This window comes from Cibotium barometz, chromosome 1 (genome assembly GCF_041138505.1).
Source record: "Cibotium barometz isolate CiBa-2024 chromosome 1, ASM4113850v1, whole genome shotgun sequence".
In the NCBI taxonomy this organism is placed as follows: domain Eukaryota; kingdom Viridiplantae; phylum Streptophyta; class Polypodiopsida; order Cyatheales; family Cibotiaceae; genus Cibotium; species Cibotium barometz.
Window position 1 is genome coordinate 32,952,286 of NC_141046.1, and position 25,200 is coordinate 32,977,485.

Below are 25,200 nucleotides of genomic sequence, written 5' to 3' on the forward strand. Positions count from 1 at the left end.
TTGGTATGGGAATTTGGTCAGAAATGCCCATGACACTTTGTACTTGATTCTCCCAAGATCAATATACTTTATTTGAGTGAGGGGCTGGCCGTTCTGGCTCATTGTGCGTCTCTTGTCAATTCAACAAATTACTTCTTGTATTAAGCATGTTGTCCACTAATCTTGGTGTATTTAAGTGTATTGATTAGCATTGTGTTCAACCAAGTCATATTGGTATCAGAGCATACAGTTCTCTTTCACTTCTATCGTGAAAGAGAATCATGCGAACACTAGCTATCCCTACACTTAGAACACTATGGACAGCCATACAGTGAATGTTGGAGATGCTTACACAAGAGATGGGGACAATGAAATGTATGCTTCCAATTCTATACAGGATGAGCAAACTCATGTGGTGCACATTAGGGAACATGGACATGTGGGATAGCCGTCCTGTGGCAAAGGGAAAATGCAGGAAGAGAAGTTCATAGCCTTAAGGGCTAAACTTACTCGTATGCAGGCTCTTCTTTATGCACAACAAGAAGAATTGAAGCTCTACCACCGGCGAGGATCCACCGGTACATGATCGTTTGAAGGCCAAGAAAGCTGAATCTTATATGGATCATGCAATGGCAATGATTGCTCAAGAGGTTCACATGCAGCCGAGGGATGCAACATGTGCATACTTGGCTCGTACCGAGGATACCTATGTAGAAAAGGCAACCATTCCACATGCCTTGGTATCCCTACAGGTGCCCGAACAAGAACTTATGTCTAAGAGGATGAATTCACATTCTATTGGAGAGGAACTATCGGCAACTTCACGCCATGCAGGAGTATCCTATGTAGCCCGTGAAGGAACTATTGGCAATTTCACGCCATGCATGAGTACCCCATGTAACCCGTGAAGGATACAATGTTTATGGCAATGGTCAAAATGTATGTTAAATGCCATTGCTGGTTGAAAATGTGCATGCACAACACATGCAACATGGGCTGCAATTTTCTGTTGGTGTAGGTATTTCGTGTATCTCTCATGCCACTCATGCCTTCGAGTGTGCTTGTGAGGGAGAAGCTATCGGTGAAAATGCACCAATGTGCGTTGAGGGGCCATCGATGCCTCATGCTTACAAGGCACATATATCTATGCCTAATGCATCACTTTTTGTTCCTAAAATGACGCCAGTCATAGGTTCAAAGCCAGAAATAAATCTGTGAAGTTTGACGCATATCATGAGGAATATGATGCATCAAAGGCACTTGCTTTTATTGGCTAGTTTAATATTGCTTTTAGTGATGAGGATTTCACTTAGAAATCCATGATTTGGAATGTAAGCATGTTCATGAAAGGCACTGTTGCCTATTGGTGGCTCACGGAGAAGCTCTCACCGAATCCTGTTAGATTATGGAAAGAGTTCAAGGAGAGGTTCTATGCCCAATTCTTGCCTCCCAATGCATTGAATGAGATAACAATGAAGTGGGATTGGGTGAAGCAGAATGAGAGGAAAACAATGAATGCATATGTGGAAAAGTTTTTGAAAGTGCTTTTGGAGGTGTCTCCATTTATGCTTGTCACTGAGGCGGAAAGGTAGAGAAGGTTTCAATCGGGATTGCAACCCGTGTAGAAAGCGGGACTACAAATGTATCCTGGTTACACCTTACACCAACTAATCGCAGCCGCCATTGCCACCGAGTGTGGATGCAAAAACCATGAAGTCCTTAGCTTGCCCAAGCAAAAAGAGATGAAGAATGGCTTCCCATGGATGGTTTTGTTTATGCTTTGAAAGGTGGTAGATGCCATGTGGTTGGGCAACCATGTGACATGTGGTGGGCTACCCATACACACACACAAGCTATCCACACCCATAATTAACTGGGGTGCCCAATTTATAAGTCGTCTCCACAAATGGGCCTTGGAGTTATACTTACCACTACTAAACCCATAAAAGACACCTGTCAAGTAGGTTTGTGGAGCTTCATAGTTATATCCACGCTGGAAAACAAGTTCACACGTGCAGAACATATGCCAGGCAACATGCTAATGCATTGTGCAATGTGTTTGCCCAATCTCCCACCTTTGAAGCTTGCACACAAATATCCTAGATTTAGACACGAGTCATCTTCAACATGTCTTTCCAAGAGTCTGGTGGATGCAGCTTATTTAACAATGTTATTTTGCACTGATTCGATTAAACAACGGAAAAGGAAATACAAACATCCATACAGAAGACACTGCACGGCCAGGATGCTCCCTCCCGTCCCCTTGTCTGCGGAGTATTTTGCTTTATTGATATAAGAATGGTGACAATGGTTGAATGTTCACTGTAACCTTAACCTCACTTGTTCTGTAACCTTAACCTCACTTGTTCTTGAACAAAGCGTAGCCAACAGAATATTGAGCAGCCCACTGGATGGAAATGAACAGAATTCAACATAGATTGATGAAACCCAACTGAAGTAGCCGAGGAATCGGAAGTAGCTAGATAGGACTAGCCGAAAATCTTCAAAGAGTTCTTGGTTTGGTAATCATGAAAGCCCAGGTAAGAATGAAAGAGAAATGATTTGGCTAGCCAGCCAGTTTGTTTTAGGCTAATTTTTCCTTTTTATTGTTGGTTGCTTGGTCAGCCTTTTGGCCATGGGCTGATTTGGGAGAAATTACTTCCTTTGTCCCCTTCTTAAGGAGTGTTTTTCTCACCGGGCCTTCGGGTTGCATTAAACACTTTAGGGCACTTGAGAGGGTAGTGTGAGTTGCAAGTCTACACTGACAACTACATTGTTTGCAATACTGTTTTCATATGCATTGGTATGGGAATTTGGTCAGAAATGCCCATGACACTTTGTACTTGATTCTCCCAAGATCAATATACTTTATTTGAGGGAGGGGCTGGCCGTTCTGGCTCATTGTGCGTCTCTTGTCAATTCAACAAATTACTTCTTGTATTAAGCATGTTGTCCACTAATCTTGGTGTATTTAAGTGTATTGATTAGCATTGTGTTCAACCAAGTCATATTGGTATCAGAGCATACAGTTCTCTTTCACTTCTATCGTGAAAGATAATCATGCGAACACTAGCTATCCGTACACTTAGAACACTATGGACAGCCATACAGTGAATGTTTGAGATGCTTACACAAGAGACGGGGACAATGAAATGCATGCTTCCAATGCTATACAGGATGAGCAAACTCATGTGGTGCACATTAGGGAACATGGACATGTGGGATAGCCGTCTTGTGGCAAAGAGAAAATGCAGGAAGAGGAGTTCATAGCCTTGAGGGCTAAACTTACTCGTATGCAGGCTCTTCTTTATGCACAACAAGAAGAATTGAAGCTCTACCACCGGCGAGGATCCACCGGTACATGATCGTTTGAAGGCCAAGAAAGCTGAATCTTATATGGATCATGCAATGGCAATGATTGCTCAAGAGGTTCACATGCAGCCGAGGGATGCAACATGTGCATACTTGGCTCGTACCGAGGATACCTATGTAGAAAAGGCAACCATTCCACATGCCTTGGTATCCCTACAGGTGCCCGAACAAGAACTTATGTCTAAGAGGATGAATTCACATTCTATTGGAGAGGAACTATCGGCAACTTCACGCCATGCAGGAGTATCCTATGTAGCCCGTGAAGGAACTATTGGCAACTTCACGCCATGCATGAGTACCCCATGTAACCCGTGAAGGATACAATGTTTATGGCAATGGTCAAAATGTATGTCAAATGCCATTGCTGGTTGAAAATGTGCATGCACAACACATGCAACATGGGCTGCAATTTTTTGTTGGTGTAGGTATTGCGTGTATCTCTCATGCCACTCATGCCTTCGAGTGTGCTTGTGAGGGAGAAGCTATGGGTGAAAATGCACCAATGTGTGTTGAGGGGCCATCGATGCCTCATGCTTACAAGGCACATATATCTATGCCTAATGCATCACTTTTTGTTCCTAAAATGACGCCAGTCATAGGGGTTGTCCCAATGGACAAACATGCGGGAAAACATGTTGAGATGCAAGCTAATGCATCAAAGTCTCGTGACTTCAAAGCCAGAAACAAATCTGTGAAGTTTGACACATATCATGGGGAATATGATGCATCAAAGGCACTTGCTTTTATTGGCCAGTTTAATATTGCTTTTAGTGATGAGGATTTCACTCAGAAATCCATGATCTAGAATGTAAGCATGCTCATGAAAGGCATTGTTGCCCATTTGTGGCTCACGGAGAAGCTCTCACCGAATCCTGTTAGATTATGGAAAGAGTTCAAGGAGAGGTTCTATGCCCAATTTTTGCCTCCCAATGCATTGAATGAGATAACAATGAAGTGGGATTGGGTGAAGCAGAATGAGGGGAAAACAATGAATGCATATGTGGAAAAGTTTTTGAAAGTGCTTTTGGAGGTGTCTCCATTTATGCTTGTCACTGAGGCGGAAAGGAAGAGAAGGTTTCAATCGGGATTGCAACCCGTGTAGAAAGCGGGACTACAAATGTATCCTGGTTACACCTTACACCAACTAATCGCAACCGCCACTGCCACCGAGTGTGGATGCAAAAACCATGAAGTCCTTAGCTTGCCCAAGCAAAAAGAGATGAAGAATGGCTTTCCATGGATGGTTTTGTTTATGCTTTGAAAGGTGGTAGATGCCATGTGGTTGGGCAGCCATGTGTCATGTGGTGGGCTACCCATACACACAAGCTATCCACACCCATAATTAACTGGGGTGCCCAATTTATAAGTCGTCTCCACAAATGGGCCTTGGAGTTATACTTACCACTACTAAACCCATAAAAGACACGTGTCAAGTAGGTTTGTGGAGCTTCATAGTTATATCCACGCTAGAAAACAAGTTCACACGTGCAGAACATATGCCAGGCAACATGCTAGTGATTGAGAAGATCGATGAAGTGGCTTCTAAGTTGGCATTATGTAATATGCAGCGGAGGTCTTCGTATTGGAGGATTCTGTCACACAAATGCTCACACCGTCTTCTGTATCCTGAGTTTCGTGAGTTTAATAATGTACAAATGTTGCACTGCTGATGATGAGCCATCTTGTCACCATGCACTCTGCACTGAGTGCAGAGTGCATGTGACACATTACTTAGTCATTGGCCTATACACAATGCTTTTCATGTGAATCTCCTTCGTAAATATGTAGGGCTGGAGCCCAGTGAACCGGTCATTGAGGATCTACCACAAGTGGATGAGCTTGAGGAGATTTTGCAGCCAGAGCAGATTGTGTATCACAAGGAACGCAAGCTTGCTGCTACAGGCAAAGTTGTCACACGTTACCTTGTGAAGTTTAAGAACTATCTTTCCATTGATGCTAAATGGGTAGATGAAGAGTTCTTTAGAGATTGCCCGCATTTGCTTCAAATGTATTTGGATGCTTTTCAGTTGTTGCGGACAATTGTCTAGAAGCCGGGAGGGATGTGACCATTTGGCCACCCAATTGGTCCACCTGTGTTTTCTCATTATGTATGTACATTTGACTGACGTCCATGGCAGTTGCATATGTCGGGGATTGATACCACTCATGTGATACTGTGGACTTGGCTTTCCGCTGGGACTTGTGCCTGTGTGTACATGCTCGGAAATGCATGGAGGATTGGTGTTCCATTGGGTCTGGTACCTCGTGTAGTTGCCTGGAGCACGTCTATTTTGGTATAGTTTCATGAACGGGGATTGTCCATACCAATGCTGCATTGCATAGCATCTTTATGTCCTTGCTTGCAATTGAAATTGCATACTGTTTTCATGCTTGCTTGACCAATGTGTAGTTCCGGGTAAGGGGACGCTCGCCTGTGAATCGTGCGTGTAACTGTCTGCTGACATGGTTATGTGGCATGTGATAGGAGGGAAGTATTGGTCATAAACCTAGCTTTAGGAATTAGCACTAATTTATAAGTGAGTGTGTACATAACTTCATTAAGTTTTGGGCGGCCAAAACTCACTTATAAGTTATTACTAGCCTTGTGTTCGCACACACTGATGTCCCGAGGTGGACAAAACCCAATGCCCACCGCCCAGACCTTACTCCCTTTGTACAAAGGGAGCAACCAGACATGTGTCCGTTCTAGCTTGCACCACGAGGCACTTGTCCTCTATACTTGACACCTAGAGTGGACAACTAACCATCTCTTTTCCCTCTCTCTCTAGAAGTAGGTGCCCCCTTCATGAGGCCTCTTTGACTGTATTTTCTGCACTTTCTCCTTCCCAACTCCATATCCAAGCCGCTAGTGCGTTTTCCAAGCTTCCAAGAGTGTTTCCAGGTGGTGTACACTCTTCCACACACTCCCAATGGCTGAAATTCAGCAAAACAGCTCTTATTTTTTCTGTAATTTATGGTCTTTTTGCTAAAAACCCCAATTTCAGCCCTCCTTTATTTCTCAAGTTAAACCAAAGGGGAAGCTTTCCCAAGGTTCCCTTCATTCTCTTGAAGACTTTTGTCGCAAAGGATCGCGACACAATTCAAATTGAGATTTCAACACACGAAATGCTTCCATCGCGAAGACTTCCACTGCCACCAACTCTTCTTGCAATTTGGTAAGCTTTGATGCTTAAATATGGAAGCAAGTAGCAGGAGGGAGGAACCGGACTCCATGTTCACATACCCTTTGTAGTGTTCTCTTCTGCTACGTGCTCTCTTGCAGATTGTTGCTACCATGTGTTGGTGGAACAATAGAGAGCAGATGGTAGGGAACATGGGCATGTGAGAGGGCAGTGTGAGTTGCAAGTCTACACCAACAACTACATTGTTTGCAATATTGTTTTCATATGCATTGGTATGGAAAATCTGGTCAGAAATGCCCATGACACTATATACTAAGATCAATATACCTTATTTGAGGGAGGGGTCGGCTGTTCCGGCTCATTGTGCGTCTCTTATCAATTCAGCAAATTACTTCTTGTATTAAGCATGTTGTCCACTAAATCTTGGTGTATTTAAGTGTAATGATTAGCATTGTGTTCAACCAAGTCACAAGCAAGACCTTGATCCCAACAAACCACCCCTCAAGGGATTGCCTCACACTGTGTCAAGGATAAGTGTAGGCTCTTGGTTTCTCATGCCAGTTTTCCTGGTCAAGGATAAATCACATGGCTCTAGTTTCACATGCCAATTATGGGATCCCAAGCATAGAGACAAATCAAGGATTTTAGGTTAAACACACAAAAGAAAAACAACAATACGTATAATGGACTTTGCAAAAGCCTAATCATCCAGACAATAGTTGACCTCGTGTGTGGAAAGCTCTTCAACAACATTAGCAATGTTCTTGGAATAGCAATCTTTTTCAAGATGATTGGTTTTTTCACAAATACCATAGGGATTTTGGCTAAAACAATCATTTTCCAAGTGATTTCTTTTTACCACATAGTGTGCAAGGCTTTCCTTTGGCTTGTTCTTTGTATAATCCCTTGGACTTTATAGCAAAGCCTTGTTCTGTGACAACTTTAGATGACCTTTGCTTCTTCTTTCTTTCTTCTTCCTGTAAGGCAATGATGATACCCTGCAGGCTTGGATTAGGTACATTCTTCAAGGCGGTGACCAGGTTGTCATGCTCCTCAAGCATGCTTTTGAGAAGCACAACCATTGCATCATCATCGGTCAGCTAGCTACATGAGACTCTTCATTTTGTTGACATGTGTAGCAAGAGGTTCTCTTGTCTTCAATTGTAACTCAAAGAAAGTAATTTTCAAAGAAAGCTTTGAGTTTTTAGCATTAGGACCAAAAAGCAAATCAAGTTTAGCCCAAGCTTCAATAGGTGATTCAAGTTCAGAAATGTGATGCAATAGTCATCATCCATCTAAGCCAAGAGTAGTGATGGCATATGCCCTCTCTACTCTAAAGAGTTTCTGTTGAGTTCTAGCTTCATCTACAATGGTTGTACCAACATCGGAGGAAGAGGTTGTATTGGTAGTGCTCTTCACCAATCCCCAAAGATTTTTTTTCATCATATGAAACTCTATCTTTATTTTCCAGGTGTGAACCTTGGCCATTAGACTTTGTCTATGAACATGTGAGAGCTCATAGTTACAAAGGAAATAAAACATTTTTACTTCATGCCCTAGAAAAATTAGGGTTATTAGGGCTTTTTTCAAAGGAAATAAAATATTTTTACTTCATGCCCCAGAAAAATTAGGGTTATTAGGGCTTTTTGAAAATGATGCTATAGGAAGTTGTAGTAACACTTTAATGCTTATTTATGTCCTCAATTTTGAGAATTGATGGAGCAATCAATATTAATTTCCTGATTAAATAAGATTTTGCAAAAAATTTAAAAAGATCCAATTTTTCTCTGAGGTTGTAGCTTCAGTTTAATGCAAAATTGGAGAAATAAAAAAGTCCAATTTTTTACTCTTGCAGAGACTTCAATTAGACAACTTTAACCAAATTTTTGAAATGTCCCAAATAGACTGGTGATGTGATATGTGCAGGTACACATGTTGATGTAGTTCTGCTCAGTTGGGAGGTGAACAAGAGGTGGCACTGCGGCTAGTGATGTTGCAATTGCCCTCCACTCGAAAAGTCTTCGGCACTAGCTTGGACGACGAGTAATCGGAGTCTATCGTGGTATGCAGCCTTTTGAGGGAGGCTCCAATCTTGTCCTCCATGAAGGATCACTCCTTCCTCCCTGTACTTAGGGGTCTAGTTGTCGCAATGGAGGTAGCTATAAGACGGCGGTAGAGGTATCGCCAAGGAAACATGAAGGTAAATGCAGAGGAGTACCTCCACGCTGGAGGCCTCAATGAGGCTGGTTTGAAACAGGTCCGGAAGCTGGCTGCGTGCAGGGCGGCTACCCACAATCTTGCACACCAGGGTGGAAGCCTCTAGAGAGTCGACTATCGAAGCGAGAAGGTGGGAATCCTCTTTTGAAAATGAGGGGCTTGCTGGGGCGGTCTCGGCAAAGAATAACGGAGCGGCTGTCATAGAGTCCTAGGCTAGAAACAGAGACCACTGAGCCCAAAAAATGCAAAACCCTTGTCGATGCTGAAAAATCGATGGTGAGGACACAACGGCGGAGGAAAGTCTGCTGCAGCTTGACCGCCTGGGGGGTGGGGGGTGCAGAGGGCATCTCTGGAGCAACTGACTGACAAAAGGGGGGGGAGGGACGAGGAGGTGGGGGGGAGGGGAGACTTTGATACACTTTTGCCTATGTTCTAGGTTTTCAAGGTGGGGAGGATGGAGAGAGAGAGAGAGAGAGAGAGAGAGAGAGAGAGAGAGAGAGAGAGTTATATTAACGTCTACGGAAGACCCCAAGGGCCTATGAGACCAAAAGTAATACAATGGTACCATGGATACACTGAGCCATGGAAAGCTGAAAGAAAAAGTAAAATGAAAACATCTGACAGCACATGTGATCAACATATGATCTTGTGTAGAGTGAGATATGCTGTGATCAGCTAATGTCGATACCCACCTCGGCCAGAACCGATCTGATGGTGGAGCGAATGTTAGGCCTCTGTGATGTGAGCATGACATGTCGGCGGAGAACCTCACGAATCCGTCTCTGTGTGATGGAGGGTCCTGATGCTCTGGGTCCGGGACGTCTGGCTCGCAGAATGGATCGAGCTCTCTCACTAAGAACTCCTCTGGGGCATGGAGCTGGAGCGTGGGTACGGGTGGTGGGCTCTGACGTCGTAGTCGAGGAACTGTTGTGGGCAGTAGATTCCAATGTGGATGTATGTACCACAAAGAAATCTGTGATGGCTCTCTGTGAGGTGTCTTGTCGAAGCCAGGTTGTCTCTCAGCATGCTACCTCAACACTACATCCCTGTGTCGTCTGAGCTCCATCAAGTACATGCCCAAGCACCTCTGATCCTCAAACTGTATCACTCGTGTGTGAGTGGTCCGAATCCCTCTCGGAAGAGACAATGGAATCTCCTCCGTATCTCATAGTAAGCCGAGAGAGAGAGAGAGAGAGAGAGAGAGAGAGAGAGAGAGAGAGAGATTAATGTCTTTGAAAGACCGAGAGGGTCTTTGAGACCAAAAAGGTAGTACAATGTTTTGTGATTAAAACTAAGCCATGGAAAATTGTACGAAACTAGCCACATAAGCTAAGGTATCCATGTTACATCCCAAGTCCCAAGCAAGTTAACAAGTCTAATGTAAGGTTAGGTTAACCTTGGACTGGCGGCGGTTAGTCATCTTACGGGGAGGTTAGTGATATTTATGAGGCATGGGCTATTTATGGTTCCTCGTTTATAGGAGTCAGTTTGAGGGAAAGCTTAGACGTGGACTTGAGGCCCGTGAGACCACTCCATGCGCACACCAAAGTCGTGTGTTCGATGGTATGGGAATCTAGGGCTTTTCACGTGCAGCCACCATATCTCGGATGCTACTAACCTCCATGCTCAAGGGCAAGAAATTGGCTCTATGGTTAGGCGGAGAGCTAGATGCTAGTGTCTATGTTTCCTTGTTTACTTGATCAGAGGTATTTGCCAAGATAGGGGTCTCACATTGGTATCAAAGCCAGACCTGTTGGTATATTAAGACGGAAACACTCCGAAAGGAGGAGAGGAGAAAATACATTGCCTGGCTCTTTTGGGTTCTCATTTGTGGCTGCGTGTGGGAGCATATATTAATACCAAGTTCTACACCCACTATTGGGCTCTGATGACGTTAGTGGGGATGTCGTAGTATCTAGTCTATACTATGCATGATGGAGTTGATGATTTATTTTCTTGTGGATGACTACCATGAGGTTATAAACTACACTTTCTTATAAGGTGAATTTGGGCATGTTCTTGGATTCATCTAGGTATATCTTTATGCTGTATTAGCGGACATGCAAATTTCACATTGTGAAGTTTTCGTCCAAGTTGCAGCCAGTTGATATTGTGTTAATTCTTTCTATCTTTAGTGGTGCATATGCCCTATCAACTACCTTTTTGTTGTAATAATTCTTTCTATTTGTTATGATCCTTAGTGCTAGGCTTCGTTATGGCTGCCCTGTATCTCCGGAGCTCTGACAGAAACTCAGTACACAGACCCTTGTATAAATGTATGCTCTTATGTGTGTGTGTGTGTGTGTGGGAGCATATATTAATACCAAGTTCTATACCCACTATTGGGCACTGATGACGTTAGTGGGGTTGTCATAGTATCTAGTCTATACTATGCATGATGGAGTTGATGGTGTGGATGACTACCATGAGGTTATAAAATTGCACTTTCTTATAATGTGAATTTGGGCATGTTCTTGGATTCATATAGGTATATCTTTATGCTGTATTAGCGGACATGTAAATTTCACTTTGTGAAGTTTTCGTGCAAGTTGCAGCCGTTGATATTGTGTTAATTCTTTCTATCTTTAGTGGTGCATATGCCCTATCAACTACCTTTTTGTTGTAATAATTCTTTCTATTTGTTATGATCCTTAGTGCTAGGCTTCGTTATGGCTGCCCTGTATCTCCGGAGCTCTGACAGAAACGCAGTACACAGACCTTTGTATAAATGTATGCTCTTATGTGTGTGTGTGTGTGGGAGCATATATTAATACCAAGTTCTACACCCACTATTGGGCACTGATGACGCTAGTGGGGATGTCGTAGTATCTAGTCTATACTATGCATGATGGAGTTGATGGTTTATTTTCTTGTGGATGACTACCATGAGGTTATAAATTGCACTTTCTTATAAAGTGAATTTGGGCATGTTCCTGGATTCATCTAGGTATATGACTCCCATGAGCACGCTCTTGGAAAACTCACGCTTTTTAGGTCATACGAGATTGCTCTCTATATGCGCATTGCTGTAAGCAACAGGGTGTGCCTTTGTGTGGTGCTTTGGAATGACTGAGACCTCTGTTGTATGCATTGGCTGGCTGCAAGGAGAAGTCACATAAGTGCTACAGGATACTGAGAGTATCAGGCTGTAGTCCGTCGTACAGCAGGACCCATAACAGGCCGTACAGAGGGTACCTTGTGGGCTGCTGAACAGGCAGGGCAGGTTCACGGCCAGGTGGGTTCCCCTACAGGGCTGCGTGTACATGTATGTGGACGCACACTAGAGGTATGCTTTTCTTTAAAAAAGCATGGGCATTGATGTGTTTTGGGAGTAAGTTATTAATGTTTTCTTTTAAGCAAACTTAATGCCTAAAATAAGGGGGTCAGGAGGCTAAAGTTGGTTGCATGCTTTATTTGGAGGAAATTTGCTTTTTCTGGAACTTGCTCTTATCAGCCCCTTGTGAAGGGTGGGCTATTGGTTGACTTTTGTGAGCACGTGGTTATGCAGGAAAGCCGGCTCCTTCATCTTCAGCTTTCGGCGGCCATCCTCACGCTTGAGGGACTCCTACAGTTTCGCATCTGCTGAATTCTGCACTTTCTTTTTATGCTAACCACTCCTCATCCTCTTGAGTCTCCTCTTGTGGGTAATTCTTGAGTTGCAGAGAGAAAATTTTTGGAGCTACGCTTCCAGGCTCCTCAAGTTGCAACTAGTAAACTCCCCACATAGATCTCTTTGCATTGGGATCCCTTCTCGGGAGAGCCGAAAGAGTGTGAGGAGCTTTACACTGATAGCTCGCTTGGGAAGTAGAATGCTGTTTTTGATTTGTATGGGTACACTACTGATCAATGTATCAACCGGATATAAGCGCGTTATCGGCAAGAAGAGATCGTTGCCACTAACCGGCGTTAACGAATGCCTGGAAGGAGAATCTTTGCTTTGAGTAGTTGTATTAGTCTAGCCATCATTCACGGGATTGTCTGAAGAAGTGGGTCTTCGGGTGGTAAGACTTCGGTTCATATCACGGAACTACAAGGTAACTCTTTGATCTCATCTGTTGAAATTCATCATCTAGATTCATGTAGTTGCCAAGGTTGTTAGATTAGTAAATCTGCCTTTTGGTCCCCACGATCTCCTCCGAGCTTAAGGGATCTATAGGCGGCCATCGGGTGCAAGTTTTGTGACAACGGCTCCAATCACAATTTTATTTCTTTGCATTTGGTGCACACACTCTAGCTACCACACTGGCAAGTGACCATTGTTATGTTGTCATCATTTGGATTCAAGTTAGTTGCCAAGGTTGTCAGATTAGTAAATCTAGCTTTGGTCCGCATGATCTTGTCCGAGCTAGGGGATCTATAGGCATCGGCGCGGGTTTTATTTGACAACAGCTCTACTCACTTTGTGTTTGGTGCAAACACTTTGGCTACCCACTGTGGCAAGTGACCATTGTTATGTGATCAGACTTGCCAAGGGAGTAAATTCGGAGGTGTGGGACCGAACGGTCAGACTTGCGAAGGGAGCATATGTTGAGGTGTGGGACCAACAGTGCCTAAGCTAGATGTCTAGATTCAAGAATACCGGGAGGCTATGGACTTCCACATATGAACCTTGATTTGGGTAATGTTATATTAGAAATGTCCTGGTTTTTTGAGAAGAGCAAGACGATAATGTTAAGATTATTGGTGTCATAGGGTCTCTTTTGTTCATGATGGTGAACTTTTTGTAATTTGAGGTGATTATGGGATGTATATGCGACTTTGGCCGAGGAAATATTTTTTAGATCCTAAAAGTGAATGGTTGTGTTGTTTCAATGATCTTTTCAATTCGGAAATTTCTTAAAAACATTTGCTTGTGAATGCAATGTTGTTGCTTCTAGTGAAATAGCTAAGGAACAAGAACTTTTGGATCAAATTTTGTGTGAGGGGGTGGATTAATTACTGTTTAAGACTGGCAAGGTTTGTGTGCCTAATAATATGGACGTCCAAACTAAGATCTTGTATGTGTGCCATGACGCACCTAGTGCGGGATACCCTGGCATACAGAGTACCTTGGCCTTGGTCGGCCGACATTTCTATTAGCTGCAAATGAAATCTTCTGTTGGGCATTCACACACACTAAAACAGTGCCACTTGTCACATTTGCTGACATCAGTGCTCACTACATACATACATAATATCTAGCCTTAAGAGGCTCTTCACACACACATATAACTAACACTCATAGGGAGTGTTCACACACTCAAACACACAGACAAGCTCTTGATCCCAACATCTACAAGAGCCTCTTGCATTGGGATTCTCTCTGGCGAGACATGTAGTTGTGACTAACCAAGTTCCTCTAGCCACTGGGCCGCCCTTGTGGTACATCTACCTCTTGTCGGGCCTTCTCAAGAGCCTGCATTGGCCAGGTTCAGCATCTCATAATGAACTTCCTTTGATTAGGGGGTGACGGCCACATGCCCAAGCTAATATCCTTCAGCTTCGTGGAGCTCCATGAATGGATATTCTCCACTCGTATATCCTCCCCTCCCCCCCCCCCCCCCCCACCATTACCCTTGGTTCCCTGGCCATCGATGGATCTTCACTGCTCCATCCTCCCTCGGGCATGATGCCTGTGTTGTGAGCAACCTCACACTCAGCCTTCTTCACGCATGGGAGGACTTGAAATCAGCTCTCTTGCAGGCTTCCCTTAGTGTTGAGGATGAGCGATTGTGCTGGCCTTTGGTTTGGAATGATTAGGTCTGTCTTCTTTTGGGCTGTCAGTGGGGTCTGGCACCTACATCTCTTGAGGAGGATGGGACTCTGGCACTGCTCAGTCATTTGGCTTCTGGCTCCATTTCTCCTAGCCTGCTGCTCCAATCCAACGACAGTGGACCGCTGGCTGCGTGGTAGCCACAACCTCATCGCTGATATGGACTCCATTATGGTGGCGGACTCCGTTAGCCTTGCTTCCTTCCCTTTCCACTTGTCAATGCAGTCCGGTAAACTGCTGCTCATGGAATGGTCTATAATTTCTATGTGCAAAGGTCCATTTTGCAAATTTTTTATATCCAAACAATTGGCTTGAAGTGAGCCTAAGGTGTAAAGGTGCAGCACAAGACAGGTTTCCATTGTTTTCAGTGAAGTGACAGGCATTTGCTGGCTGCAGGATGAAGTATGTGAAATATGAGGTCCATTGTTTTATGAAGCCTATTGTTGAGCTCTGTCACATCTACTCCAAATGTATTGAAGTTAAAAGGAGCTTGTGGGTTGTGACTTTGCATGCCATTTGCAGTAAATAGATGATTATGGTTGTGATAAGTCTCTTCGCTGGTATTGAAAGCTGATGAACTGCAATTCTAGCTCATGATGCATTCTGAAATGCCCATACACATGTTTTCTTGCAGATTCTGGATTCTGTTGAGGATAACGGGCTGAGGGCTGTTGCTTCAACATGTAAAGATTTGAGGCACATTCGGGTATATCCAAGTGTGGGGCAAGGACAGGGTGTGTCTGAAGAGGGTCTTGTGGCAATTTCAGAGGGCTGCCCAAACCTCACTTCTATCCTCTACTTCTGTGGGCGGATGACAAATGATGCTGTTATAACCATGGCAAGAAATTGTCCTCTGCTGGAAAGCTTTCGACTTGCCACATTGAATCCATCAATGCCAGACCCGACAACGAACCAGCCAATGGATGAAGGTTTTGGAGCCATTGTAAGGGACTGTAAATATCTACGCCGACTCGCTCTATCAGGTATGTTGACTGATAGAGTGTTTGAGTACATTGGAGCTTTTGGAAAAAGGCTGCAAAGGTTATCGGTTGCCTTTGCTGGTGGAAGTGACTTAGGTATGCAGTATGTACTACGGGGGTGTACAAATTTGGTTAAGCTTGAGATAAGAGACAGTCCATTTGGAGATGAGGCTCTTCTAGCAGGGATCGACCGCTACGAGTTTATGAGGTCTTTGTGGATGTCATCTTGCAATGTAACCATGCAGGGCTGCATGTACTTAGCAGCAGAGAAACGCCATCAACTGGTTGTGGAGGTGATTAAAAAAGAAGGGAATGAAAATCGACTTGAAAGCGTATATGTGTACCGGTCTACTGTTGGGTGCAGGACTGATGTACCTCCTTTCGTCACAGTACTTTGACATTGCAATGGTAGCCTTGTGTGAGAAAAGTGGAACTTGTGCTTGGGTACAACTCAGGTATTCTTTGTTGGCATGTTTTCCAAACCACTAATTTTTCACGAATCAGCTCAGGGAATAAACTCTACATGTTCTTTTTACTTTTGAATGCCTTCTTTTCAATCATTTCAATCACTTTATTTTGGATGGCAATGCTTGCCATTCTTGTGCCTCTATCTACTCCAGAAAACTTGAGAAGGAACAAAGCATAATAACGCACAGTGTGGCACAACACCTTTCATTTAAAGTCTTTCTTCAGTCAGTTAAGAAAATAATGGGAAACACTTTCTAGCATCGTCACTGTAAGAAAATCAGTGGAAGACCATGCAGATCACGCCCATATGCAAAGCATTTGTGAAAGTCACCCCCATGTTGCTCTTATGGGTTGGCAAAATTTTAAAGTTGACTACCAATCTGTGTTCACAAGATTGAGGGATACATTGGATGGTGGAAGAATCAAAGATCTGCATAGCAGTCCAAGTGGGAGGTCAAACTTCTAAGACTCAATGGATCACCACAAACACTCAATTGACTCCCTCAAACAAATACTTCCACACCTACTATGTGATTGTTTATTGAGTTCTCTCATTATCACATCAGCATTAAGGGTATAGGAATGAACATCTATGATTTGAATGTGTTGATTTTTTTCATAGTAATAAAATGGCCTCTTGTGGCTGTTCTACGTGGTCTAGCCAGTGCCAGTTTAACATGTTAATAGTTTTTCTTTAATGAATCAGATTCCAAGATGGCATCCATACAAGAACTGATGGCCAACTCGTAGTCCTTTGACAACATCTTATGTTGAAAAGTAATGCATGCATCACATCGTGACTGGAATAACATTCAAAGGAAAAGGTAGCTAGTGTGGGAATGCAACACAATCGTGGCTCTTCTTTTGCTAGCAAGATGAGTTGCTTAAACTGTCATCTCACAGAGTCCCTTTAGTGCGCATGCTGCTTTGCATGCATATTTGTGCATTGGATGGTAATCCTATTTGAAGACATGAGAAGACATATGCTCCCCTCTTTTCACTCAGGTGCGGACGTTAGATGCATGTTTGAGGAACTCAGGCATTTCTCCATGTTTTATATGGATTTTTACCTGGGATCCATGAATTTGTATTCGGCTTTATGATGGGATTTGTAACTAGGGCCCAATGTTAAGTACAAACTATGAGAACAGAGAGTGCTCGGTACAGTGTGTTCATGTGCATGTTTGATGTGTGTGTACCGTGTGAAGAATTTTGTTTGGATAACTCTTGCATTACAGTGTTTATGTGCCTGGAGGAGCTGATGACTGTGACATTGTATGTTCATGAGGGTTTGGGTTGGTTTATCATTTGTTTAAAGACTTTCTTTTATTGTCAATGCTTATGTTCAATGCTATTAGGTCATCTGTAGAATGTGGCAAAGGCCGCCCATCCTGTTAATATGTGCGAGACCCTCGTGTTGATTTTTCCCCTCTCCTGCTAATTTTACACTTCCACCCACATAGACAGAATCGTGGTGGAAATAGCAACCATCATCATCTCCATCACGTAGGCGATTTGCCCCAAGTTCTGTTCACTATACGGCTGTGGGCTGCTGTACAATTACCATACCGCCAGTTCAGGGTGGCAATTCAAGGTGCCCACGTAGACTGGTCTTTCACTTGCCCTGTTGTCCGTACATTTGTGCAGCCTGCCCTGCTGCCTGCCGTACTGACATACAACCATTCTGTACAATCGTAGTGCACATTGTCCTGCCCGTACAGTAGTATACTTCCAGCCACATCTTTCTGTACAAGTTCGTCAACTCACCTGTTTTGCTTATGCAAATCTGCCCATCCTTACTGATACCGCAAGGAGACGAGAGAAAAAGCTGAGGATTATAAGCGTTGGATCTTCATCAAAAACTCAAGACTGAAGGACAAAGAAGATTTTGCCAGAACCCAATGACTCAGCAACGCGGCAGTCAGGGCAGGGGCGCAGTGGGCGCCAGCAACCTTTTCTGCTGCCAGTGGCTACTGCCATAGCACTGACGACTACTGCGGAGATGGCTGCCAGAGTGGTAGCGGATCTCCGGCACAGTGAAAAGTAGTGTGTTCACCCAGTTCCTCTCGCAAAACACTTCTACGCCTACCACGCCTTCATCGCTGTGGTGAATACTTACAGCGTCTTGGGCAATACTGGCAGCTCCGATGTCCAGAAGCGAGAGCTGTCAGCTTTCTTCACGAAGTTGCCCATGAGACAGGAAGTATAGTATGTACTAGCCATATGTACTAGCCATGGTAGCCAGCCATGCTGGCCATGTGCCAGCTGCTTAGTATACACTTGTAACATCCATGATGATTGATTATCTTAGCATCTCTAATGCTCATCTCGACTAAACTCCCACAGGCGATTGCTATGTGGAGGAGATCAACAGACACCTTCTGTGACTCCTCAGCGCCCTGTTCATCAGGCTAGTAGGACTATGGATGCGGACCCCTTCAGCATTACATGGTAATGCAGCCGTGCCCATTTCAGCCACCCAATTAAATGTGCCTGTGCTATTCCTTATGTCCAGTGCTCATGAGCTGCAGGAACTTCAACTACCAGGCCATCGGTTTCGATGGCATCAACACCACCTCCTTCGAGATGGTGATGTGGTTCTCGATGACCCAGCAGTTTCCCACCTGCCACAATGCTATGGTGAACGGCCAAGGCTTCAGTGCCACCATCAACGCCATCAATGGTGGACTGGAGTGTGGTAGCTCCTTCGACCAGGTGGAGCAGCAAGACTGCATCACCCGCCGCTACCAGTCCTGCTCAATCCTCGGCGTTGACACTGACAGCAAGCTCAGCTGCTAGGTGGGCAGGCAGGCTTCCATGCACCTCCAATGAAGGCTTCGAAGTTCGAAAACTCAACTTCAATAATACGTCAAATACATTGTCCCCAAAGTCTTATACCTCTTTAATAATAATAAAAAGAGGCAAATTGAGAATTTCCGGCTGTCTGTCATTACCTTGGGTAGCCTAAGATGCTTGCACAAAAGCAAGCATCGAGAGAAGACCACGTGGCTACCCAAGCTTCAAAAAGGTGTGCTACCCAAGGTATAAAAAAACGTAAGAGAGGGAGAGAGAAAGGTGTACTCAGAAAAGCATATTCTGAGGGGAGGGCGGAGACTGGGACCCTAGGCTTCTCGTGAGAGAGAGAGAGAGAGAGAGAGAGAGAGAGAGAGGCAGACAGAGAGGAAGTGGTTGAGAGGAAGAGATGTGCAAGCAACGATTCCTTGTGTGCAGCAGTAAGCGAAGCATGACGTTGCGGCCTCGACTGGACAGGTGGCGATGCATGTCACTGCTGTCAGACCTCTTCCAGCCAAGGCTGAAGCAGCTGTTGACCGGATGGAATCTCGGCCGTGCAAGAGATGAGGCAACAGTGGAGGCGGGGATTCCATCACTCTCCCAATGGCTCCATCGATCACATGGAGAAGAGGAAGGTGTTCCTAAGGCCTGGGAAGCAAACTGTCATTGGGAAGCTCGACACACCAGCCAGTGGGTCGGACATGGGATCGAAGCCGTGTTGCCACCATGCAAAGAAGGCCTGGGCTGTACGCAGTGCAACGGGGCTCAACTGCATGACTGCATCTGACGCCGCTGGCGAGTCAAACTCAACTTGATGGTAGCCACACCTCAGAGGATGAATGTCTATGATCTTTGAGGCCCACCCATGAGGCTCACCTGCAAAAGATCTCTGACTTGTCCGCGCACTGGGCAGCTACCGACAATCTTGCATCCCAGAGTGGAGGCCTCTAATGATGCAACAGTTGTAGCGAGAAGCTAAAGGTCCGCTTCAGAAAAGGATAAGCAAGTAACGGTGGCCTCGGTCGGGGATGACGGAGCGGCTACCATGGAGTCCTCCTGAGGATGAAGACTAGAAAGTGCGGAGACTTGCCGAGTGAAGAAAACCCCAAGAACTGAGAGGGCTGCCTGACAGACGGAGGGGGCGGAAGAAACGGAGGAGAGGCTGCTGAGGAGGTAGGGATAGACACAAAAAAGGGGGAAGGGGCACAGGCTGAAAAAAAAAGGGGGGGGGGGGTGAGAGGGAGGGGATGGGGAAGTGGAAGGGTGGACAAAATAGGGGGGGAGGGGGAGGGGAAACGTGAGGCAGAAAGGGGGCGGGGGGAGCGCAGACGGAGAAGAGGAGGGGTGCAGGCACAAACACAGGAAGGAGGGGGGGGGGATCAAGATTGGCTACACTGCTTTTCTAAATGTGTGAGGAGATCTTACCAGGGTCCCGACCAATCCGTCGGAAACACTGCCTCATGGCATATGTACCCCATGCCTCTGGGGCGACCCCATCATTCAGCGAGTGGAGTACTCAGGCCTCCCGGGCCAGTGTTTGATTTGTAGGCAGATGGGTCACCTCGCCAGAGCTTGTCCTCGACGCCATGCCAGGAGACAGCCCCTGGTGGTCCCTCCCCCCGGTTCTCGTTTAGATCCTCGCTAGAGGGTAGAGAGATAGACAGGTGCTCAGGTAGCAGAGCACAGGATCCAGCCGTAGACAACCCTACTTGTCGGAGAGTGGTTCACGGTTGGCCCACGCACAGGCCGTCAGCTAACTACCAGAGCAGAGCGTCGCCGCTCTATACATCCTCACTATCTTTTGTTTTGGGGTATCCTATTGAATAGGAGTAATTTTCATGCACGGATGTCTCTAAGCCCGGACTCGTATTTGGACTCATAAATATTCAATAATTAGTAAATCACGGGTGCGAGATTGGCAAAGTACAGGAGGATTTAATTCTGTCAGAGAACCATTTCGAACATTTATCACAGCACCCACCCGTCTCGGCGATGGGCCCCCTCCAGCCACGGAGAGGGTCCCTCCAATTTGGCGGTTGCTATCCCGCCAAGATTCCTCCTCTGGTTCTTAGTTTCCAGTGAGGCCAATTGGCCTCACTGAACCCCTGACGAGCACACCCCCCCCCCTCCCCTAGCAACCTCCCTCTTTGATGGATCACTCCCAGCGGCTCCCTTCTCCTTCCTCTCCGCCTCCCCATCCCCCCCACCACCGCCCCCCCCCCCCCCCCCCCCCAATCCTCATCTCTGACCTTTCTCGCAGTGGTCCCCCTTGCCCCGCCCTCTTCCTCTGAGCCAGCACTCCCCCCTCCCTCCACCTCTCCAAAGCACCCCCGCCGCCCTCCAGCAGCACCCGGCCCGAGGCGGAGGCAGCTGGCGAGCTCCGTTCGTTGCTTGATCCACAAATTATCGGAGCCGGTAGAGATGACCATCACCGCTTGCTTAGTGAGGGCTCTCCTGCCATAGTCCCCAGGTGGGGCCCCAAGGATCTTGGGGTTGCCTTTGGATTACAGTTTCTTCCGATGTCTTTTGGTGGAAGGGACATATCTTTTTGAGGATACAGTAGCGCTCATTTGGAAATGTGTTGTGTTCCATCACTCTAGACCTTCTACGCCAAAGTGTGGCGCGATCATCTTCTCTTTTCCTTTGAGTGCAGCCCCAGAGACGGAGTGGGACTCAAAGTCGGTGGCTGCCACCATCCAAGGGCAGGCAGTAGAGCTTTCACACCATCTTTGCATCACCGATGTGCTCACCCATCTCTGGCCCTTGGCTAGGATGGAGCTTGGAGGCTCATGCCATGGGGACCAAGACATGGAGGTAGTAGCCTCCAGCCTGGAGGTGCTTCTCTTCGTGCTTTTGCATATCTCAGTCACAATACCACTCTCCTCCTCTTACAGATACCTCCATTGTGATAGATGGAGTTCAGAGTATGGCTACTCTCGCGCTCGGACAAAGTGGTGACACATGGAGGACAGGATCCGTGCCCACTTGGCGCACCTTCGCCCCAAGATTGATAGTGATTATTCCCCATGTAAACTCACGCCTAAGACTCTTTGAGCGGAGGGTAATTCCGATAGTTCAGCTTCCCACAAAGATTGATATGTAGTTAGCCTCATGGAACATTCAGGGTTTAGGGGGGCCTCAGTGCTTTTAGAGGTGAGGCATCCTCAGAGTCAAGCTTGAGAGCCATCGGCATTCTTTTCCTCGAGGAGCACTTCTTTGAGAGGTGTACCCGCCGTTGCGGAAAGATTTTACCAGGCAGAAGCCACACTTTTTGGTCTCCCTCTTTTGGCCCCTCCGGGATGCAAGGAGGAGTTTGTATTTCTGTTAGTGAGAGGAGCTCTTACTGGCAGTGATAGGCTCAGGTGTCAGTCTCTCGGCAAGCACCGTGGGTTATTGTTATGATTGGAGAGGATTGCGTGGGCTTCCTCAATGTCTATGCCCCAAATGCTGTAATAGGTAGAGCCATATTCTGGAGCACAATTCGTTAGGCCCTTCCTCAAGCTGACTTTTGGTGCATGGGCGGTGACTTTAAACATGATAGAGGCAGCAAAGGAGAGACTCGGAGGAGGCACGGCCACAGTCTTAGGCACATAGTACTCTGCATGGGAGGAGTCAATCCTGGCACTCAAGGGACAGGATCCTTGGCATCTTCCAAAGTTTGGGTGCAGCCCCGGGAGTCTATGCTTCTCGCAATCTGATAGAAGGAGCACCGGTCCCAACCTCTCTCTTGACTTGACAAATTTTATGTGGATGAGTGGGCTTGCAGCTGTGGGGGCATGATCAACATCTTGGCAAGCACTGCTTTTTCGGATCACGCTTCGGTTGACATTAGAGGACCCTTGGAAGTAGGACACATGCACGCAAGCTCTAGGATTTTGGAGAGCCTTATTCGGGACCTCGAGATTTGCAATAGGATAGAGTAGATATTGGCGTGATTGGATTTTATTACAGGCTCTGTTGTGTGCACCTTGGATGCGGGCCTTGGTGAGATCAGTAGTTTTTTGCCGGAGAAAACTCAGAGTAGATTGGAGGGATTTCGTGAGCAAGAGAGGAGTCTGAGGAGGGGTCTTGCTTCTCTTCAGTGGCTTCAGGAGAGTTCCCTCGATAACCCTTGGATTGAGAGTCAACTTGCTGCCGCCCGTACGGAGATCAGATCCATCGAGGAGAGGAGAGTGGAGTAAAGATACCATGCCATAACTTTCTTTTGGACCCAAGCTAGCGATAGAGTCACGGGAGACTTCTTTGAGATAGCAAGTCCCCACAGGAGGAGAGATGGTATTTGCAGGTTGTGCGGCCAGGATGGAGTCATCGTTTCTACTACCCCCCCCCCCCCCCCCCCCCCCCCCCCGGGCGGCCCAAGTAAGAGCCATCACCACTGTTTTTTTCTAATCTCTCCTCACAGGTGCCCCATTATCCCCACAGATGATGGACGCGCGTGAGAGGGTTTGGTGGCACATGAGAGGTTGTTCCCCTAGCTCTTCGATCCTTCTTATTGACTCCCTTCACTGCAGAGGAGCTGGCAGAGGCATTGACTGCTTTTCCTAGGGGTAAATGCTCAAGGGTGGACGGGCTTTTAGTTCTATTCTTTCTTGCCACTGGGACCTCATGGAAGGTGGTCTTCGAGCTGCCTTCAATGAGATTATGTCCACAGGTGCCATGCCAAAGAGAGGCTTTCAGAGGGTTTGATACATTTGATTCCTAAGGAGGGTGGTGATAGATTCGAGATCCGACAGTGGAGACCCATCACCCTTCTTGGGACCGCCTACAAGATCTTGGCCAAGGCAATCAACCGAAGACTTTAACCCTTCCTCCTTGACTTAATCCATGACACTCACATAAGTTTTGTTCAGGATCGGAGCATTCTGGACATCTTCACCAGGATGCGGCAACAAGACCTCATAGTGCAACTCATAGACTTTGAGAAAGCTTATCATAGGGTGGATTGAAGCTTTCTGGAGGGCGCGATGAGTCGGATGGGGTTTCATGTGGAGTGGATCTGAGGGGTTTCCAGACTCATATTCAGCCTCTCATAGTCAGGTTCTCATTCAGGGAGCTCGTGGGCAACAAATTTTCCCTTTCCCACTCAATCTGGCAGGGTTGTCCTCTGGCACCTGGCCTTTTCCTATTTGTCGCCAAGCCCATGAGCAATTTTCTTTCAGCCTAGGAGATAGTGTTTTACTACAAGGTTTTGCATTTTGTTGCCCATTTTGATGTATTCAAGCGTGGACTTATTGAGCCGCCCACTTTTGTTATATTGGGCATGGATTTATTTATTTGCACATGAATTAGCCCTTGGGGTTCTTTTGTAATTATCCTTTAGTGTTTAGATAGATACACTTAAGCTTGTGTTAAAGAGGGCAAGCCCATGCATAAGCGTGTATCTATTTTTGGCTTATCGGCTATTTTTTATTAATAAGGCATAAATACTCAAGAAGTGGAAGGAAGCCAACACTTCTTGAGGGGGGATAGATTGCACCCAATGAGGCTCTCTTGTTTCTTTATGCTATGTTATGTTTTTATGTTATTTATTGATATTTCGGTTATGGTAATTTAACCGAAGAGACGAACAAGTTGGTTTTTGGTTGGACGGTGTGTCTCCCCATGATCCTAGTGGTTTCAATGGTATCAGAGCAAAGGGGGGAGAGAAGGTGAAAAATATTGAGAAAAATCAAAGGGAAGAAGGCTTGCAAAAGAAAGAGAGTAGGTACATACAATTTTTTGGTTTCTATGAAAGAAGAAAAATTCAAAAAATTGTAAGGGAATTGTAGGCTTGGTTCAAGGTCTTTTCTTCAAGTTACATCAAAGAAAAATCCAATGGATAAAAGCTTTATCCAAGGCTTAAAGCAAAGCATAAAACAAAGCTTAACCAAAGCTTAGGCCTAAGCTTAGCTTAACTTTTCTACACGCCGGCTGCTAATTCCCGCCTGTCAGGCTAGCGCGCGACGCATCAACTTCTTGGAAAAAAATTTGCTCAAAATTTTGCAGCTAGTTCAGAGATCTGTTCCGTCAGATGCATCCGGCACGATCTCTTGCACAAATCCTGTACCCTCTCTGAGAAGTTTCGTGGAAGATCCAAGCTTTTGAATTTGCAAAAACGGTGTAGAGAACTCTGCAGAAATCAAGGGTGGAGAAAATTTACATAATTTCTTTACTCAAAAAAGTCTAAAAAGATAAGAGGAGATTCATGCGCAAAGGTTCTTCAAGCCAAAACTTCATCAAAATCAGCCCAGAATTTGTCCGAATTTGGCTCGGCTTCGAACTAAAAATATTTTCAGTTTCTTATTCTGGTTTGGCATAGAAAATTACAGCAATTCAAAGTTGCGGGATTTTCAAATTTGGTCATTTTATGCCTTCCCGAAGCTTAAATTTACTCTCGATTCTCAATATTTTTCTACCGGACAACCTTCCGACGCTTCGAGACTACTTCAAACACTTTGGTGATTGCGTTGGATGGCCACACCACTCTTCAAATCGCCATGGGATTCAAAATCTTCAA

At 45.6% G+C, this 25,200-nt stretch overlaps 1 protein-coding gene and 1 pseudogene across 3 annotated transcripts in view; both read left to right on the forward strand.

The window, feature by feature from the left end:
• Nucleotides 1-17,092, forward strand: part of LOC147641888 (protein AUXIN SIGNALING F-BOX 2-like) — a 32,567-nt gene extending 15,475 nt beyond the window's left edge. The window contains exons 3-4 of one of the 3 annotated variants that reach the window (XR_015266324.1): nucleotides 15,098-15,898; nucleotides 16,618-17,092. Coding sequence is in view for 2 of the 3 variants with exons in the window: in XM_086800706.1 (XP_086656832.1) it covers nucleotides 15,098-15,841 (744 nt within the window). In the remaining variant the exon portion in view is untranslated. Of the gene's footprint in view, nucleotides 1-15,097; nucleotides 16,010-16,617 lie in introns of those variants that run through there. The other 2 variants (XM_086800714.1, XM_086800706.1) reach the window with 2 other exon arrangements.
• Nucleotides 17,093-17,913: 821 nt separating this feature from the next.
• LOC147641889 (endochitinase 4-like) lies at nucleotides 17,914-18,710 on the forward strand (annotated as a pseudogene).
• Nucleotides 18,711-25,200: the final 6,490 nt, after the last annotated feature.